This window comes from Rhea pennata, chromosome 8 (assembly GCF_028389875.1).
Source record: "Rhea pennata isolate bPtePen1 chromosome 8, bPtePen1.pri, whole genome shotgun sequence".
In the NCBI taxonomy this organism is placed as follows: Eukaryota; Metazoa; Chordata; class Aves; order Rheiformes; family Rheidae; genus Rhea; species Rhea pennata.
Genome location: NC_084670.1, coordinates 561,971 through 583,366, shown reverse-complemented (window position 1 = coordinate 583,366; position 21,396 = coordinate 561,971). Strand labels below are relative to the sequence as shown.

The window sequence follows — 21,396 nt, the reverse complement described above, 5'->3', positions numbered from 1 at the left end:
ACAAATCATCTTTTCCGGAGAACAAACATAGGGGCTCCGGAATTTATTAGAAAGGATATGGGCTAACGAAATTCAGATCAGGGCAAACATTTGGCCTAATATGCTCTTAAAAGGTTATTAGCTCCGTAACATTGGACAGCTAGAACATAATAGGCATAGTTTAGCTCAAAAATAAGTGACCTGATTTACTAAGAAAACAAAAGCAAGCTGTGTTTTCTGAACAATTCAAGGAAAAATAAAATGACTGAGCAAACTGCCAGAAGCAAGTAAAGATTAAAGAACAGCAACTAATTATTTCCAAATATTGAGAAGGTTCCTTAGAGCTCAGTCTTTACCCACTTGTATTTTTCAGTCCATTCACTAATAATCTGGAGGACCATGCAAGATCTCACAGAAGAGCACTAAGCTAGAGGAAACAAGAAGAAGATACACCAGAGCAGACTAATTCAATCTGCAAAGTGGTCTAAAGCCCTAGGAAAGTAGACATGCATAAATAAGATACAAGGGTGTATCATAAAGCTGGAAATTGTGAGCTCAAGAAGCTCACGTTTATTTTATCTCAAGGGAATTACAGCATTGCATCTGCTACATGGTCATTCTATATCCTAGATTTTAGGAGCAAGAAATAATTCACAGTCTCTCTCATTCAGTTTTATTTATAGAGTGCCCTTCAGAAAGCACATTGAAGCAGTACTACCAAGGTTAGTAGGACCCAAATCTGACCTCTCTCATACCTGATCACACATTAACACAGTGCTTCTCTCCCCTCAAGACCAATGCAGTCAGCATTACTTTCCTCTTAAACACAGGGGTATCAGTATGACCAAACAGCATTTCCCATCCAAATAAAACAAAATAACATCTTACCTCTCATGGAGTACACTCTTGCCAACAGTCATAAAGCAACAAAACCTTAAACAGTATCCTATTTACTCTTACATTAACACTTCACAAGCCACATACCTTCCCCCCACACCACTGCCTAAACTTTCACTCCCCCAGAAGGGCACATGAGCCCTTTGTAACACAGATTGCAGCTAACACACTCCACCTGGAGCAACTGCCAGCACGGCTCAGTAAAAGATCAGAGGTAAGGACACAACCTGAAATGCCAAGTTGGCCTGATGTGGCATTTACATGGGGTATAAGTTTCAACAGTTCCACTATTATGCTACAAAGAATTACTTTTACTAGCTTGCATGTTTTTAAAAGAATACCTAGATTTGTATCCCACATGGCAATAAAGGAGATGACCTTATTCTCACTTTCTAAAATAAGATCCAATTTTACATTGTATCCTTTAAAAGGGCTTTACGTCTCTTTTTAGACACTCCTAACTTTAATTTTCTATATTTCATTTTCTATATTTCATCCCAGGCTGCCTGAGAAATACTCCTTAGAGATGAAGTCTTTCGATGCCTGGCCTTGATTTTAGCACGTTTTCTATGTGAATATTGAATACATACTCAGACCTGCATGGGGACCTCTCTAAACTGACTGTCTTATCCACTCACAATACCTCAGCTTGTGCTTGGCTTGAAATGGTAAGAGTCTTGTTTCGTAGAGTCCAGGCACTCAACTTGCAATGATGGCCAAACAGAGCTAATAGTACTCATAAAGTATAACCAGCTTCATCATATTTACATGCAGGCACTTTTTTATTCTGATGTTCCACACTGAAATCAATTATACTATTCCTGACAAGGAAACTCATGCTTTTGAGGATGCTCTTAAGTGACCTTGCTGGAGCAGGGTCTAGGTGATCTTTAAGGTCCCTTCCAATCCCAACTCTTTTGTGACTCTGTAATATCTAGAATCTGCACAAGAATCTTTTTATCTGCACAGTTTTAGCAATGAGCCAGACTGCAGGATGAACCTCATTCGTGTCTTCTGCAGTAAGATGCAAGGCTTCCAGCTCTCACTATATTCTTGTATCCAAGTTAGGAATTTGCAGTCTGGATGAGAGGACAACTGGATGGGTAAGAGACGCTGCAGCTCAGAGGATAGTGGTTAGTGAGTCATACTCTACCTGGAGGTCTGTTAGAAGTGGAGTATCACAGGTCTGTGCTGGGACCTGTCTTGTTTAACTTTATCAACAGCCCTTCAGGAGGCAATGAAGTGTGTGATCCTCGTGTTTGTAGATGACACCAAACTGGGGGGGGATCTGTTACACTCAAGGGCAGGGCTGTCACCCAGAGGGACCAAGACAGGCTGGAGGAATGGACCAACAGGACCCTCATGAAGTTCAACAAGCACAAATGCAAAGCACTGCACATGGGAGGAAGTAAATCCCCACAGCACAGGCTGAGGCTGCCTGGCTAGGGAGCAGCTCAGCTGGAAAGGACCTCCTGAGCATGAGCCAGCTACATGCCCTGGCAGCGAAAAGGGTCAGGAGCATCTTGGGCTCTTTGAAAAGGGGCACAAAGATCGAGGGAAGTGATTACTCCCCTTGGCACTCATTAGACCACATCTGCGCTACTGTGTCCAGTTTCTGGCCCCTCAGTGCCAGAAACACATAGATAAACCAGACTGAGCTCAGGGGAGGCCACCAGGACGGCTGGGAACTGGAGCACTTGCCCTGTGAGAAGAGGCTGAGGGAGCAGGGCTCACTCAGCAGAGGGACCCAACAGCCTGCCAGTGCCCACAGGGAGCGATGGAGGAGACGGAGCCAGGCTCTGCAGTGATACATCACGGCAGGACAAGACACCACAGATAAAAGTTGAAACAAGGGGTGCAGACTGGGTATAAAGAAAACCTTCCCCGTGAGGACAGTCATGAGGACAGGGGAATGGGTTGCCACAGGAGGTTATGCAGCCTCCAACGCTGGATAAAGCCCCAAGCCACCTGGTCTGACCTCAGAGCTGACTCTTCTTTTGGCTGGAGGCTGGCCTAGAGACATCCTGAGGTCCCGAATTATCCTGTGATCCTACAATCCTGTGATGAGCTCTGAATCTCTACAGGACTCTTGAAAGCTTAAGGTTGTGTTAAGGTACCATATTTACACAAACGTAGAACAGATCTATGCACATGAAAAAAATTTTTCATCTGCTTTTACAATTCTTTATGAGTAGTTTGTGAATGTCTCTTACCAGTTTTCTTTTTTCTTTTTGAAAACTGTTATTTTGAAAGAACTAGAAATGGTTTGTTTTCTGTTGGATTTGCTATAAAAAGACAAAGCAAATTTTAAGATTAAAAATTATGGCTTAAGGTTATAAGTATTTATTTTTTCACTGAAAATTAGTTTTGCCTTATCCTTCTTGAAGTTTTAAGTAACTTCACAGTAAATATTCACAGCAAAGCTCTGCTCTGTGGAACTTCTTTTCATTTCCAAAGCTCAAACTGACTAACAAGTGAACTTCTGAAATCAGAAAATAGAAAGTTAAATACAAGTGAACCCATATGCTTTCCTGTAACAAGCTGTGAAGAGCGCATATGTAGTTGAGCAGGTACTGATATATGTGTTGCAAGAATAGCACAGCTAGTGGAAACCATCACTATGGGAGAGACAACACTGAATCTTTCATTTCCAAAAATCAGGTTTTGAGAAAGTCCTTGCACAATTTCGTACTACTTTTATCAGCTGACTAATTCAAGTGTTTTCAAGTTTCTCATCAGCTAATCTGTTGCTTAGGCAAAGAAGTCACGTGGGCTAAAAACTTCTCTGGGGCTGACTCAGAGAGGACACTCCTGCCCAAAAAGCAGGCTCGTAGGTCAATGACCATACGCTGCTCTTGCTGCAAGCACGCTCCAGGACCCTCCTCTGCCGCGGATGCAAAGGCACAGTGCATTCTACTGATTAAAAGGAACTTCGAGAGCAAAACGAAGCTTGCAGTTTGATACAGGCACATACATACACACACTTCATCTCCACAGGCGCCAGCTTCTCACCCCACATGGATGAACTGATAAATAACTGCAGAGTTTCAGTAAACTGCCTCGCAAAGGCGGAATGCAGGCACTGAGGGTAATTCAGAGGCACCACGTAGATCACGTCCTGAGGGCGGCGTCCCGCGTGCTCTGCACGGACTGGATCCCGAGACGCCCCGGGCTCCGGTACAGACCACCGCAGAGGAGGCTCGTCATGGGAGTGCAGCCCCAGCAGCTCGTAGGCATTTTAACACAATGCATGAGTAAAAACAGCAGATAAAAAGATAGAATTTTAAAATATCGTATGCCTACAAAAATAATGAGTGATGAAAGGTGATAGAGAACTGCCACATCAAACAGTGAAAACACTATTAGAGGTGGGCTATTTAAATATTAAATAAATATCTAGAATTTCTGTAAATGCTGAACAATAAATGATGAAATGTTATTTTTCCTGATCTGTTCATACTATAATTATGGACTCTATACTCCATCTAAAAAGATCATTTATCTTAGGCTGGGTATTTCAATTGCTTTTTTCTCCAGTAAATTACAGATATCACCTTCAACTGGTAACTAAGCAGAGCAAAGAAGCTTCAGGCACAGCTGATATGCTCGTAAAATATTTGTTTAACATATGACTTTTATAAATATTCTTTTCTGTTTTTGTGAATCTTTTTTAAAACTGATTTATGCATTCCTAAAAAATGAATAGATACTACCAAGAAAAGCTGATTTTAGGAAGGCTATTTACAGGTAAATGTTCTGAACTCTATTCCCTTTTCTACAGTACCACCAGTTGAGTAATATTAACAACAATACATATAAGTCATTTTTCTATGATTTGATCTGAGGCCTAAGGGAGGATTTCTGTAGTTTGGGATATTTGTTTTAGAAGAAAAATTATTGGTCTAGCTAAGATCCATGTCCAAATTCCTTCTCCTCTTCAAGTATTTCATTTAAGTAAGTCTGCAAGAAGATGAAGCTTTGTCAGACTAAACAGATATTATAAAAGATCCATTACAGTTAACTCCTGGGAACATTAATAATTTTATTCATGCTGCAAGCAGCTGTACAGAACTCTCTTAAATGTCTCACATACACTTTCGCAGAACTGGACTTAAAATACATAGGTGACACGACATTTTAAATACACCTTTTCACACTTAAAATGTCATCACCAATGAACTTTTAAAAGCCATCCTGACATCTCAGTGTAAATGGTTCCTTTAGCACGTCTCATTATCAGACCAAAAGCAAAACCCTCTACTGTAACATGCCACTAAACTTATGTCTCTACACACTTGACTTAAAATACAGAAAGAATGGATTCCAGATATTTGCACACTACAGACAATTACAGAAAGACTGTATTATAACACATACTATAAGACAAAATAAAAGCCAAAATAGAAGAAGAGCTGGAAACAGAAAACAGTGAAGGAAAGCTGTCAGTCTGGGTCTGAGCATATATACCAAATGTAGATATTTGGCTACCAATACAGCGCTTGTAGATTTCTGCAGTAATACAGATGCACAAAAAAATTATGCAAAATAAACTAGAAGCATAATTAACTGTATGTATGAAAATAGAAAATGAAACTAATCCAAGTACAAAATGTGCTATGGAAAGTCAGCAGCTAGGACAAAATTAGTGTACGAGAAGTTACCAGAGAGGAAGTACAAATACATTCCTGTAGAGCTAATGGCATACGGTATGGTATGTATACAGTTACTGAGCCAAAGCTTCCACATATCTGCTACAAATAACTGAAGTCAGAATTTTAATTGTCATTTAATTACCTTAACAACGTAGGCATTTCATCCAGTTATTATGAAGTACTAATACTCTAGTCTTACAAAAAGGGACATATAACTTCATAGATTTGCAATACTTATTTTATAAATGTAAATGTTTAAAGCCACACAATTCAATCCGAAATACCAGTTATTTATTTTGGCAGTACTAAAGAAATATTTGAATAAAATCAGAGACTACATGTGGTGGCTAACAACATTTAATTTTTTTAACTGAGCAAATATGAGAAGGGAGTATAATATCACAGTTTTATCATTTCTAATAAGTGTTTCTAAGACGTATTATCTCTTTTCATTGTGCCTATGTGAGAGCTCAATTCGAATTACAGAAGTGACATCAAACTTTTGCATTCTCATAAATATTCACAGTGTGACTATTGTAACATTTGAGCCCTCAGAGATGATTTATATGTCTTGTGCTGGAAGCACAGGTACCTTGGATAGACATTCAATTTTGGTTCGATGTTCCTTCACTCTTTCAACATTTGCCTTTGCCTCCTGCAATCTTTCATTAGCCTTTTGTGAAACAACAGAGTTCATGACTGTTTTTTCTGCCAAGTTCTCTTTTTGTATCCTCTGTTGCCTGCAGAAAACCAAGGGAGAAATTTTAGGTAATTCGTATAACCTCCTTTTATGGTTTAACTTTCACAAATTAGCTATACAAGTTTCTTGTGTAATTTTTTTCTTCTATAGGAAATGTTCTTAGACTTTTTTATACTTTAAAAAAACCTCCATTTTCAGGTTATACTGTTTCTTTAAATGTAACATTTGTAAAAGTTTATTTTTTTCCATCTTTCAGAGCAACAAATACCTAATTTGCTGAAACGATACCTCTACTGACTGATTTGGAATATGATACAGTACGCAAATGCTTCAGTTTCCTCCCACAGCATGTGCACAGGCAAGTGGCTTCTTCTCTTTGCGGAGTAGAATTTTCTTCTTATCTCAAAGCGCATTTTACCATGTTACCATGAAGAGAAGACTTCAGAAGCAGGAGCTACTGCACAGCTGTGCTACGCCAGAGACACTGCAGGGAGTCCCTGCTCTACCACTGCCCCAGTCGCCAGGGCGCAGAGTTACCAACGGGCCAGGGATTACACCATCGTATTTCCAAAGAGATAAAGCACTGCACATAATTAGCATCAAGCACTTGAGATTTATTGCTTAGCCAATATGAAACAGAACAATCTTACTTACCACAGTAACCATGACTTTGCAACACCACTACTCTTCACTGTAAATTAAGTTGTAGAGGATTTCCCTACCAGACTGCACTCCACTAATATACCTCCTACTTTTTTTTTTTTTTTTACTATAAATGTAGGAAATCTACTCCTAGTATAAAAATACAATTTCAGAGGATTTATTTTCAGCCTGATTATGTAGAATCATCATGCTCAGAAATGAATGTGTGTGCCTGTTAAAAATACTGTACTTAACTCCAGCATCACAGTTAGTGAGGCAATTTCTCTCTTTAGAGATGAAACAAACAGTAGGGAAAACCTGACCAAAGGGATTAGGGCACAGAACGGGGAAAACAACGCCATTATTCTTCTCCAAAAACAAGCTGCAAGTTTAAACTTCGTAGATCATCACAGTGTCAGTGCTGCAATAGTCCTGGTACCACAAGTGCAACTGAGGTTCACAACGTCACCATGGGATATACCATGTATGCACACTATACATAAATGTAACACTGATCCACTTCAAATACATCTTATTCAAACCATTTCATAAAAAGTGCACCCTAAGATGCATGGCTTTACTTGAGTATGCAAACTGGATATATGAAAATAATATCCTATTACTCTCCAGAATTCAAACTCATGTATATTCAGAATTACACCCATTAACATTTGCAACAAAAACAGACACTCACTGACTTGCAGATTTAATAGTTAAAAAGAGACTATTATGATTATCTAGGCTAACCTTCTAGAGTATTTTCATTCTGTAATTCCTATATCAAGCCCGTAATTTCAGAATGACTACAGCAAAGATAACCAATTTGATTGAGAGACTTCAAGCTATCAACCATATCTCTAATAAGTTCTTCTTATGGCAAATTGCTACTAAATAAATTGCAACTTATTTCTTCTCTAAATTTGCCTATAGCATCAGCTTCCAGTCATAGAGATTCTTTCTTCACAAAGATCCTTACAGACCACGCTCACATCACTTGCCAAGCTCCTCGTGGATAAATGGAAGAAACCGAGCTTCTCCAGTGAATTCAAGTATCGCTTGTGTAATTGATTTATCATTTGCAACACCGTTACTGGTTTTGATTCCACTTAGCCTGAAGAATAAACAGCTTAAGCGGAGTGAGGTGAACTCAATTACATTTTGTGCATCATTAATTAAATAATTTATTAACTTACTATTAATCACAGGTCTAACTCAAGAGAATGCAACCGATTGGTTTAAGCATCTTTAAGAGAAGACTGCAGGGGGATCTTATCAATGTGTACAAGTACCTGAAGGGAGGGTGTCAAGGGGACGGGGACAAACTCTTTTCAGGTGTCCCCCGTGACAGGCCAAGAGGCAATGGGCAGAAATTGAAGCACAGGAAGTTCTGCCTGAACGTGAGGGGGAATTTCTTCCCTGTGAGAGTGACAGAGCACTGGAACAGGTTGCCCAGAGAGGTTGTGGAGTCTCCCTCTCTGGAGATCTCCAAGGCCCGCCTGGATGCAACCCTGTCTAGCATGCTCTAGGTGACCGTGCTGAGCAGGGAGGTTGGACTAGATGATCTCCAGAGGTCCCTCCCAACCTTCCTGATTCTGTGATTGATTCTATGATTCTATGATCACTGAGGTCATAACCTGAGAAATCAGTGACAAGTGTAACTTACTGTACTGCGCAGAACTTCTACTAACCATAGTGATATACAAAATGGAAACTGATTCTCTTCTCTCAGATTCAACAAACTTGAAACTTCACATTTATTTTGAAGTCAATTTTCAAAGCACAAGGCACCTTTTAAGTTATCATTACATGTTTTGAAAAGATTGTTTATACATAAAATGATGAAATAGTAATTTCTCATTTAAGAGAAAAAATGTATCAGGCAATTTATTTTTACTATTAATTTACAAAATTATTACTTTCATAGTTCAAGATCTCATCTTAATTGAACCAGGATAAATTACAAAATAAACACTGACATGCTTGATTCATTTTTTGCAGCTGAATTGGCTTCAGTTAGGAAACACTTCAAGATTTCAATTCAACATTCAATTTAACATTGCATTATGCAACACAGTTGCATAAAATGACTGCATCTTATCTAAAGATATCACTAAGAAAGTATTTTGGGCAGCAGCATGAATGAGTACAAATATTCATTACTATTTTCTGTTATAGCAGTGCTGCAGACAGTGAACTTTCATATTGCTACATGAAGTGTAGCTCTTCCAATTTGTAACAGGACTAGAATTACATTTATTTTTTTTATTTTCTTCTTTTGGAAGAATGTTCTTCTACAATACTACAACAAAAATGTTGATCTCTTTGTGAAGCTGAATATGATTTATCTGTATTCGATTTATTCAACAAACAAGTGCTGAAATAGCTATCAAACACATGGATATATTTAAGTATATGAAAATAATTGCTTTTTGTGAAATATCTTCACATTAACTGCACAGAATGCTAAAAGAGACATACCTCTGATCCTGAAAATTTTTAATCAGCTGCTTGGATTTCTTCATTTGTTCCCTACTTTCCTCAACAATTCTTTGTCTTTCCTTTATGCCATCATCAATTTTCCTCCATCTGTCAAGTTTTAACAAACCCTGTGTCAAAGCAGTATGTCGAGCATTGAAGTCTTGACCTAATGAATACTCAAATGCTTTTTGTTTCTTGCTTTCTAAGAACTGAGTATGCCTTTGCCTCACATTTTCAATAAATCTTGATCTTTTCTTCTGCTGCTGTTGTAAAGCTTTTTGAGTTCTCAGGCCCTCTTCTTCACATTTTTTCTGAATACTGTGCTGCTTCTCTTCAAGAAACTCTTGAATATAATGGCTACCTTTCTCTTTGTCAATTTGCATTTGTGTAACCTTATGCAGCTTTTGAGCTTGGCTACCATGTTGTTCATTGTCTGAGTAGACTTTATCAATTACATAAAATGGGCAAAACTTCATAGATCCATACGTTCTAGCAAAACCCCTCCTTTCTAAGCTAACTGGATGGTGTCTGGCATTATGCTGTGGAGCAGAATGACTGTGAAAATGACATTGTTGTAGATCACACCAGGTGGCCAGTTTATCTTGAAATGATGTCAGCTTATCAGCTGCATAAAAAGGTTTTTTAGAAGTAAAAGGGCTAAATTTCATTGCTGTTTGTTTCTTCCTATCAGTGGTTTCCATTTTCAGGGGACCTATAAGATAAACAATATGATATTAAATCCAGACTTTGGAATATAAAATGCAGAATTTCAAAATTTTTATTTTTTATTAGAATTTAGATTCGGTATCAACATATTTACTAAGGAAGGCAAGTTAGTGTCTTGGTGTGATGAATTAAATACTACGTTCCTTTGAGATACAAATAAAATATGTTATCCTCTATGTGTTGTGTTACCATCTCCCAGAATCTGCATGTTCAAACATGTTAATAAGCATGGTTACTAAGCAGTGGTTCAAACTAAAAAGTTAACAAGGAACTTTCCCTGAGAAAGCGTAAGTGCTGATCGCCAAGAGAAAATCCAGCACTATTCCAAAAAGATAGGCCGGAAAAAACATGTCAGATCAAGCCTTTCTATCAACAGTTTCTCTACCCAGAAATCTATTTAAAATATATATATACATATATATGTATAAATATGTTATTTCCTGGAAGTTTCACAACTTCCTATATAAGCAGCATTTTTAAATAGAGACTTTAAAATCTTAGAAATGCAAAATTCACAACTTGAAATTATATACAAATAGAATACGATAACACAAGTGACGTTCCTTCATGTCCACATTTGTAACATATTCCCTATCTACTGGTCTAATAGTTCTTCCAATATTTCCCCTGAAATTATACATCAGATTTATGGGTAATCACATATTCCATCCACTATATTCGTACATAAAATCCAATTCTCCTGAGCTAGGTTAACAGTATGTCCATATACAAGACTTTGAATCATTTTTGCAAGGATGTTGTTTGCAAACCAAAGTCCTCTAAGTCTCTTATAAAGCCAGAGTTCTTTTTATTGTGTTCTGTTACAAAAGCAATTCAAGTATTCCACACAGCACTCAAAAACTTAGAATACATGCTTCCTTCCCTCTTTTTTTTTCTCCGCTTATACTACTTTGGAGATAGCATGAATAACTAATCAGGGCTAGATTAAAAGCTTTTCAAAGGAGTAGACTGAAGAAAAGGAGTAGTGATGGAATACATTCGCTCCGTGGAAGACAAGCAATGAAGACAAATGTAAGAAAGCTCAGCATAGGCTTCTACTTCTGTAACTTGCAGAATCCAAATCAAACAAATGAATTCAGCAGGATAATCCACATTTATGAAGAAACATCTAATTCTTTTTAAAAATTCTGTGCAAAAACCCTCCAAAACTCAAAACAGCCTCCGAAACAGCCAGGATCTCTCAAAGGCACATCACAGTAACACTGAATTATCTTCACTGACATTCAAAGAACGAATAAAAAAAACGAGGCAGAAAGACACACAGAAGAGAACAGACTACACTGGACGGTGGTAAGAAAATTAAAGTGGGCCTGAGGTACAGCAGAAGGGAAAACCGACTGTATCGACCGCAGCCCTCCGCACGGGCGAGCGGCGGCAAGCGCAGCCCGTTCTGGCGTGACGCCGGAAGGCTGCTGCCGCCCGGACCCCGCGGCGGCCGGCCAGGCGCTCGGCACGGCCCCGGCCCCGGCGCCGTCCAGCACGCGGCACGCGGCCCGTCCAGCGGCCCCGCGCCGCCACCAACGCCGCAGCGGAGCGTCCAGTCCCGCGAACAGAGCTGGCGGCTCTGCGGAGGGCACGTTCGCCTGCGCCGGCGCCGTCCGGCACGCGGCACGCGGCCCGTCCAGCGGCCCCGCGCAGCCGCCAACGCCGCAGCGGAGCGTCCAGTCCCTGGAACAGAGTGGCGGCTCTACGGAGGGCACGTTCGCCTGCGCCGGCGCCGTCCGGCACGCGGCACGCGGCCCGTCCAGCGGCCCCGCGCCGCCACCAACGCCGCAGCGGAGCGTCCAGTCCCGGGAACAGAGTGGCGGCTCTACGGAGGGCACGTTCGCCCGCACCGGCGCCGTCCGGCACGCGGCCCGTCCAGCGGCCCCGCGCAGCCGCCAACGCCGCAGCGGAGCGTCCAGCACCGGGAACAGAGTGGCGGCTCTGCGGAGGGCACGTTCGCCTGCGCCGGCGCCGTCCGGCACGCGGCACGCGGCCCGTCCAGCGGCCCCGCGCCGCCACCAACGCCGCAGCGGAGCGTCCAGTCCCGGGAACAGAGTGGCGGCTCTACGGAGGGCACGTTCGCCCGCACCGGCGCCGTCCGGCACGCGGCACGCGGCCCGTCCAGCGGCCCCGCGCCGCCGCCAACGCCGCAGCGGAGCGTCCAGTCCCGCGAACAGAGCTGGCGGCTCTGCGGAGGGCACGTTCGCCTGCGCCGGCGCCGTCCGGCACGCGGCACGCGGCCCGTCCAGCGGCCCCGCGCCGCCGCCAACGCCGCAGCGGAGCGTCCAGTCCCGGGAACAGAGTGGCGGCTCTACGGAGGGCACGTTCGCCTGCGCCGGCGCCGTCCGGCACGCGGCACGCGGCCCGTCCAGCGGCCCCGCGCCGCCGCCAACGCCGCAGCGGAGCGTCCAGTCCCGCGAACAGAGCTGGCGGCTCTGCGGAGGGCACGTTCGCCTGCGCCGGCGCCGTCCGGCACGCGGCACGCGGCCCGTCCAGCGGCCCCGCGCCGCCACCAACGCCGCAGCGGAGCGTCCAGTCCCTGGAACAGAGTGGCGGCTCTACGGAGGGCACGTTCGCCTGCGCCGGCGCCGTCCGGCACGCGGCACGCGGCCCGTCCAGCGGCCCCGCGCCGCCACCAACGCCGCAGCGGAGCGTCCAGTCCCGGGAACAGAGTGGCGGCTCTACGGAGGGCACGTTCGCCCGCACCGGCGCCGTCCGGCACGCGGCACGCGGCCCGTCCAGCGGCCCCGCGCCGCCGCCAACGCCGCAGCGGAGCGTCCAGTCCCGGGAACAGAGTGGCGGCTCTACGGAGGGCACGTTCGCCTGCGCCGGCGCCGTCCGGCACGCGGCACGCGGCCCGTCCAGCGGCCCCGCGCCGCCGCCAACGCCGCAGCGGAGCGTCCAGTCCCGCGAACAGAGCTGGCGGCTCTGCGGAGGGCACGTTCGCCTGCGCCGGCGCCGTCCGGCACGCGGCACGCGGCCCGTCCAGCGGCCCCGCGCCGCCACCAACGCCGCAGCGGAGCGTCCAGTCCCTGGAACAGAGTGGCGGCTCTACGGAGGGCACGTTCGCCTGCGCCGGCGCCGTCCGGCACGCGGCACGCGGCCCGTCCAGCGGCCCCGCGCCGCCGCCAACGCCGCAGCGGAGCGTCCAGTCCCGGGAACAGAGCTGGCGGCTCTACGGAGGGCACGTTCGCCTGCGCCGGCGCCGTCCGGCACGCGGCACGCGGCCCGTCCAGCGGCCCCGCGCCGCCACCAACGCCGCAGCGGAGCGTCCAGTCCCGCGAACAGAGCTGGCGGCTCTACGGAGGGCACGTTCGCCTGCGCCGGCGCCGTCCGGCACGCGGCACGCGGCCCGTCCAGCGGCCCCGCGCCGCCGCCAACGCCGCAGCGGAGCGTCCAGTCCCGCGAACAGAGCTGGCGGCTCTGCGGAGGGCACGTTCGCCTGCGCCGGCGCCGTCCGGCACGCGGCACGCGGCCCGTCCAGCAGCCCCGCGCCGCCACCAACGCCGCAGCGGAGCGTCCAGTCCCTGGAACAGAGTGGCGGCTCTACGGAGGGCACGTTCGCCTGCGCCGGCGCCGTCCGGCACGCGGCACGCGGCCCGTCCAGCGGCCCCGCGCCGCCGCCAACGCCGCAGCGGAGCGTCCAGTCCCGCGAACAGAGCTGGCGGCTCTACGGAGGGCACGTTCGCCCGCGCCGGCGCCGTCCGGCACGCGGCACGCGGCCCGTCCAGCGGCCCCGCGCCGCCACCAACGCCGCAGCGGAGCGTCCAGTCCCGCGAACAGAGCTGGCGGCTCTACGGAGGGCACGTTCGCCTGCGCCGGCGCCGTCCGGCACGCGGCACGCGGCCCGTCCAGCGGCCCCGCGCCGCCGCCAACGCCGCAGCGGAGCGTCCAGTCCCGCGAACAGAGCTGGCGGCTCTGCGGAGGGCACGTTCGCCCGCACCGGCGCCGTCCGGCACGCGGCACGCGGCCCGTCCAGCGGCCCCGCGCCGCCGCCAACGCCGCAGCGGAGCGTCCAGTCCCGCGAACAGAGCTGGCGGCTCTACGGAGGGCACGTTCGCCTGCGCCGGCGCCGTCCGGCACGCGGCACGCGGCCCGTCCAGCGGCCCCGCGCCGCCGCCAACGCCGCAGCGGAGCGTCCAGTCCCGCGAACAGAGCTGGCGGCTCTGCGGAGGGCACGTTCGCCTGCGCCGGCGCCGTCCGGCACACGGCACGCGGCCCGTCCAGCGGCCCCGCGCCGCCGCCAACGCCGCAGCGGAGCGTCCAGTCCCGGGAACAGAGTGGCGGCTCTACGGAGGGCACGTTCGCCTGCGCCGGCGCCGTCCGGCACGCGGCACGCGGCCCGTCCAGCGGCCCCGCGCCGCCGCCAACGCCGCAGCGGAGCGTCCAGTCCCGGGAACAGAGCTGGCGGCTCTGCGGAGGGCACGTTCGCCTGCGCCAGCACCATCCGGCACGCGGCACGCGGCCCGTCCAGCGGCCCCGCGCCGCCGCCAACGCCGCAGCGGAGCGTCCAGTCCCGGGAACAGAGTGGCGGCTCTGCGGAGGGCACGTTCGCCTGCGCCGGCGCCGTCCGGCACGCGGCACGCGGCCCGTCCAGCGGCCCCGCGCCGCCGCCAACGCCGCAGCGGAGCGTCCAGTCCCGCGAACAGAGCTGGCGGCTCTACGGAGGGCACGTTCGCCTGCGCCGGCGCCGTCCGGCACGCGGCACGCGGCCCGTCCAGCGGCCCCGCGCCGCCGCCAACGCCGCAGCGGAGCGTCCAGTCCCGCGAACAGAGCTGGCGGCTCTGCGGAGGGCACGTTCGCCTGCGCCGGCGCCGTCCGGCACGCGGCACGCGGCCCGTCCAGCGGCCCCGCGCCGCCGCCAACGCCGCAGCGGAGCGTCCAGTCCCGCGAACAGAGCTGGCGGCTCTGCGGAGGGCACGTTCGCCTGCGCCGGCGCCGTCCGGCACGCGGCACGCGGCCCGTCCAGCGGCCCCGCGCCGCCACCAACGCCGCAGCGGAGCGTCCAGTCCCTGGAACAGAGTGGCGGCTCTACGGAGGGCACGTTCGCCTGCGCCGGCGCCGTCCGGCACGCGGCACGCGGCCCGTCCAGCGGCCCCGCGCCGCCGCCAACGCCGCAGCGGAGCGTCCAGTCCCGCGAACAGAGCTGGCGGCTCTACGGAGGGCACGTTCGCCCGCGCCGGCGCCGTCCGGCACGCGGCACGCGGCCCGTCCAGCGGCCCCGCGCCGCCACCAACGCCGCAGCGGAGCGTCCAGTCCCGCGAACAGAGCTGGCGGCTCTACGGAGGGCACGTTCGCCTGCGCCGGCGCCGTCCGGCACGCGGCACGCGGCCCGTCCAGCGGCCCCGCGCCGCCGCCAACGCCGCAGCGGAGCGTCCAGTCCCGCGAACAGAGCTGGCGGCTCTGCGGAGGGCACGTTCGCCTGCGCCGGCGCCGTCCGGCACGCGGCACGCGGCCCGTCCAGCGGCCCCGCGCCGCCGCCAACGCCGCAGCGGAGCGTCCAGTCCCGGGAACAGAGTGGCGGCTCTACGGAGGGCACGTTCGCCTGCGCCGGCGCCGTCCGGCACGCGGCACGCGGCCCGTCCAGCGGCCCCGCGCCGCCGCCAACGCCGCAGCGGAGCGTCCAGTCCCGGGAACAGACTGGCGGCTCTGCGGAGGGCACGTTCGCCTGCGCCGGCGCCGTCCGGCACGCGGCACGCGGCCCGTCCAGCGGCCCCGCGCCGCCACCAACGCCGCAGCGGAGCGTCCAGTCCCGCGAACAGAGCTGGCGGCTCTGCGGAGGGCACGTTCGCCTGCGCCGGCGCCGTCCGGCACGCGGCACGCGGCCCGTCCAGCGGCCCCGCGCCGCCGCCAACGCCGCAGCGGAGCGTCCAGTCCCGGGAACAGAGTGGCGGCTCTGCGGAGGGCACGTTCGCCTGCGCCGGCGCCGTCCGGCACGCGGCACGCGGCCCGTCCAGCGGCCCCGCGCCGCCGCCAACGCCGCAGCGGAGCGTCCAGTCCCGCGAACAGAGTGGCGGCTCTACGGAGGGCACGTTCGCCCGCACCGGCGCCGTCCGGCACGCGGCACGCGGCCCGTCCAGCGGCCCCGCGCCGCCGCCAACGCCGCAGCAGAGCGTCCAGTCCCGCGAACAGAGCTGGCGGCTCTACGGAGGGCACGTTCGCCTGCGCCGGCGCCGTCCGGCACGCGGCACGCGGCCCGTCCAGCGGCCCCGCGCCGCCGCCAACGCCGCAGCGGAGCGTCCAGTCCCGCGAACAGAGCTGGCGGCTCTGCGGAGGGCACGTTCGCCTGCGCCTCGCCAGGTTACCTGTGGTTTGGAACCGCATCATTGCGCGAGTGGCGGTTCTCAGAAAGCAGCAGATCACGAATGGCTTTCTGAGAGTCTTCTGAATATTTCAGCGTAACGAAAATGGAAAAGGTGGGCTACCTTTCTTGTAATTAAATTGCTACAATACACATGATTTACCTACTCCGGAGGCATTTAAGTAAGTATTATAGATAGTAACCCTTCTCATCAATAACATATTCATCTTATACTTTCAGACTGGTGATATCATCTTGTGGCAGGAATTTTCTATGTAGTGCAAAATAAAAAATGTACATTGTGATAGCTCTTGGGAAGAGTATGTGTTGCAGGGTCAAAGGTATAACCTTATGTAGCTCTTTCTTAATTTTTAAGGACTTTTTTATATGACCAATAAAAATGAATCAGAGGTGTGAAACACCATTAAAAATCTCTCTAGAAGTAACAGAAATTAATACTTTAAAAAGCAGCAAAACCATCTGCATTTACCTCAAGATTCTACACTGAAATTCACTGCTTTGAGGTATCGCTCTATACAGCCCTTCCAGCTCTCTCTAGCACCTAGGGACCAAGTAGTAGAATTTTTTGCTGATTTGTTTCTTTGAATTGAAGTGTTTTTATTATTTAATGGTTGATTTTATTGTTAAAATTCATGGCTTATTATTAATTTATTATTCTTTTTATTCATTTATTATTAAACTATTCTTATTGTTTAATATTATGGACCAAACACTGATATCTATAATGTCCAGTGGCAAATACACAAGGAAGAGAGTATTAACAGGGCAAGCGTAACGATCCAGATCTTAAGACTGTCTGAACAAGAATAGCTTTGTGTTTAACAGACTTCAACGAATTTGTCTTTCTTAACTTCTTTTCCAGGATTTACTGCCCGGCCACCGTCAAAAAAGTGATTTCTTACATGTTTACAGATCAAATCCACTTTTCCCTTTATTCCAATAAAATTTACAGATGTTTTCCTAATGCAAGCAAAACCATGTAAGCCAGTATGTAGTAGCTATACAGGAACAAACTCTCATTTGTTCTGCTCATGCACTACTGTTTAAAGGAGACCATGCTGCAAACTAGACTTACTGACTGCCAGTTATCATCTTGAAAAATACACTGATTTCTAATCAGTGGAAACCAATCAGATGCAGAGCAACTGAAAAGGAACAAGCAGTAAATACCAAATTTTTACATTTTAAAGGATCAATTTTCTATTTGTCAACATGTAAGAGCGGAATGAAAACATTCACTGTTTCCAAGTGAAAGAATTCTCACTCATCAGAAATGGAAAGAAAACATGAAATTTCATTGGGAAAGGTCATGTTCTGTCACACTGGTGACAATCCAATTCCACAATCTAAACTTTGTGGAAAACAATACAGATCTAGTTTGTGTCTCATGTTTCACAAAAACTTTGTTTTCCATCCTCAGTACAATAATCCTTTGCTGAGATGTTCTCTCATTCTGGGAGGCAAATCATAATTCCAGATGTTACTTGTGGGATCACATTACTCATTGCTGAAGCAGAACACCAGCGTGTGTCAGAGGGCCTCAGCCTGCCTGTGTTTAAGCATCATTTACTCCTCCAACATCATCTAGATTAGACAGCCTGGATATTTATGACAAATTAAGATTTTGTCCAATGATAAGACACTATTATAAACTGCACATTTCTGGAGTTCTCATGTTGCTTTCACAAGTTCATTTCCCTCAAGTCTAATGAAGTTTTACATTATCCTGAAAAATTATGGATAGTAAAACATACATCAAGCATGAATATGCTGGGTGGATATCAAGACAAACTAAACACAACTAGAAAGTCATTTCTTACGCAACTGAAAGGATCACCATTATCATCATTTCAATATTTATTTAACTATTGCTGTATGTTTTCTAAGCACCAGCACAATTACTATACTGGCTTCTGAAAGTTTTCTTTTTCACTAACACAAGACAAAAGAATATCAGAGAACATAATTCCTGGAAACAATCAGTCTAACAGCTCCAAAACAAATTCTCCTTCTATTCTGAACTATAGGAAACTTCCACAGGACACAACCCAGTCAGTCACAACCATGCTCAAACCCTGATGTGTGACCCCACGGTGCAGGTGGTGATCAGGGAGATGCTGCCAGTGCAGGTGACCAGTCCATCCTCGCTGTGTCTGGGCTGCAGCAGTGCCCAATGTAGCTGAACGCAGCTCACAGCACCCTGTGGAGACTCCACACTCACCCTAATGATTACAGACTTCCCTACCCTTGGCTGAGCACCTACTCACTTTTCTTCCACCTTACACATGGAAATCTTGTCTGAGAGACCCTGACAGGCACACAGCAATGAACCTCATGTAAGCGTAAGCATGGTACAGAAACAGATGGGTATGAGGAAAAAAACGGATAACAATTCTACAAAGTTACTAAGGGTGGGACTATTTTGGGAGAAAATTCTTTGTGGAACAGGTAAAGCATGCTTAAACACGGTATTTGCCTTAGCAAACTAAAAAAAAAATACATTTCACAGCTGAGATGCGGCAATTATATGTTGAAATTTATGTGGCTGCCCATGGAGATTTCAGACACTACACTATGCTCCTTGTTCTGTACTCCTTGAGCGTAATCAAAGGTGGTAGGCCTGTACCTTGTCAAGTCTTTGCAAAAAAGTAAAAGTTAAGACACCTTCTCTGTTTCTTAATCATACCTCAGTCCCCTTCTCTTCAAGCCTTGCAGCAACAGGCTCCTGTCTCAGTCTACTTCTGCCATTTCCCTGGGGCTTCATTTTATCTCACAAATCAAAGAGTTTATTTTTTCATACCAGAAGAGGGCAACACTGGAAACTGAGCAGACTGGCTAGAAGTCTCCATCCTAGTGCCAAGCTCTCATACCGGCACGGAGTAATCAATGGAGGGCAGTTCAGCTTTGCCCTAGCCCTGGCTGCAGGGAAATTCCTCAGGTGCGTTGTGGAAATGGCACATGCGCTCTGAATTTGCCAAACTTGGCCAAGCTTCTATAAGGACAGAATAAAATAGCCCCTACCAAAACAGATCCTTCCCAAGCTTCTCAGCTACTTCATCCAAAGCTATAAGAATTGTTTAGAGTATTGAATTTCATTTTTCCTAATTGGGACAAAATGCAATGTTTTCACTACATTTTAACTGAGAACTACCTACACTTCTACTACAAGACATTCAAAGGTCTGCTCAGGTGTCAAAGCTTGTGTTTGTCAGCACTTAAAGCACCTGTAGATGGGTTTCCACAAGTGACAACGCTGGTAGGCTCTGGAACATAGCGAGCCATTTTGGTAACGAGTAGCATGACAGCTCTCCCAGGAAGGACTGCGAGCCAGGAATTAGGGGCTCTTGCAGATTTGCTTACTTATTTCTATCTGAGGCAGTCATTAGTTCTGGATAAGTTTACTAGTAAGTATCATACCTGGCTAATATGGATGGCAACATCTCTTGTCTTCATACTAAGTTTCATCTTATTTATGATTACTGATTTTTTTATTTTACGATGTATTATGAAAGCATTATGACTAACCCTTCCTCCGTGGAGATCCTTCTTGTCTGACATTAATCTTTTCTGTTTCTTTTCGCAATATAGGCAAAGTAGAGGTAATTAGCTGTCTTTCTCTTCCAAAACATAATCCAGGAAGTTCTTTAAAATCATTCATATATAAGACCTGTTAACAAAACAGAATTTATTCTAATTAAAATGCCACCATACTAATAAAAATGAAGCCTTGAGGGACTAATACAGAATACCTCACTTATTGTATAGTAAGTATACACTTACTCTATGATTTAAAGCAGGGGATGTTCTTCTTTTGCCTTTTGTTAAAAAAAAAAAAAAAAAAGAAAGAAAGAAACTACCTCTGTCTTCAAAATTCTGGGCAGTGTCAATATTTACTCAGGTGGACGAATTCTTGTTCCAACCCCACACCTCTGTGCTTCTGGAATAAATCCTAGCTTTTAGACTGGCCAGCCCCTCACTCATCATCTGTTACACCAAGATGTATGTATTCCTCTGCACTTTGTGACAAGGGCACCTTTCCTTTAATAGCGTGAACAAACATACAGTGCCTCCAGGCTACAGCTTAGGAGATCCTCAAATTTTTAAGTGAATGTAACGCATGTAAAGCTTGCCTGGCTGCAACTGATATTTTTTATTTATTTGCAAGATACACAGTAGCTATTCAATCCTTTATCAAGCAAATGTTTGTTCTCTGACCTAAAGTTCCCAACTTAGGACAAGAAGTGTTTACCATTTACCTATTGTAATTTTGGCCCTTTTTCTGAGATTGACAACCTAGGTGCCAAAGGAACTACATCAAGTAGGGCATTTTATGAGGACAATATTTGCTAACTGAAAATTAGACCATTTTGCACAAGCTACAGAACAGCATCAGATGTTAATGCTCTTATCTTACTTCTGTGAACCAGATTCAAGCAGACAGCCTACAGCTATTTGGAAAAGAATGACAACAGTTTGCAGAACCTGAAATATCCAGCTTCCTCGGCTTGTAGTATTTCATGGGTCTGTCGTCACGATTCACGAAAGGTTGAACACATTATTTGACATGCACACAGTATCTGATACAGTCACTGCCCAAAATGTCTTTTCAAGCACTATTACAGGTTTTACGTATTAAAAGATGTACAAGACTGGTTAACTTTTACACACTTTCACAACTTCCACACACTTTATCACATTCGAGCGGTTAATTTGTCTTACACAGGTCGGCGCGGGACAGCCGGGCGCGGCGGTGGCCTGCTGCCTCTTGCCGCCGCTGTGACCAGCGGAGAGGGACGAGCACAGGACACAAGGGCAGTGCTTTCTGCCCGACCTTAACCACCCCGCGGCAGGGCCCACACCACCCCCTGCACAGAGCAGTCCTGCTCCGCTGACTACGGAGAGCCTCGACGGCTGAGACGTCCAGCGCTTACATAGCCAGGGCTAGATCCCCCGGAGGAACCTAACATCTTCTCAGAAAAGCAAACCAATCTGAC

The 21,396-nt window shown here is 48.1% G+C and overlaps 1 protein-coding gene across 6 annotated transcripts in view; it reads right to left on the bottom strand.

Moving 5' to 3' along the window:
• Positions 1-4,906: 4,906 nt before the first annotated feature.
• The window catches only part of LRRIQ3 (leucine rich repeats and IQ motif containing 3), a 41,268-nt gene continuing 24,778 nt past the window's right edge, over positions 4,907-21,396 (bottom strand). For all 6 annotated transcript variants that reach the window (XM_062581388.1, XM_062581383.1, XM_062581387.1 and 3 more), the window contains 3 exons: positions 19,928-20,069; positions 9,349-10,060; positions 4,907-6,268 (listed from right to left, as the gene is read on the bottom strand). In XM_062581388.1, the coding sequence (XP_062437372.1) occupies positions 6,091-6,268; positions 9,349-10,060; positions 19,928-20,069 (1,032 nt within the window). In that variant the 3' untranslated portion in view covers positions 4,907-6,090. The remainder of the gene's footprint in view (positions 6,269-9,348; positions 10,061-19,927; positions 20,070-21,396) is intronic.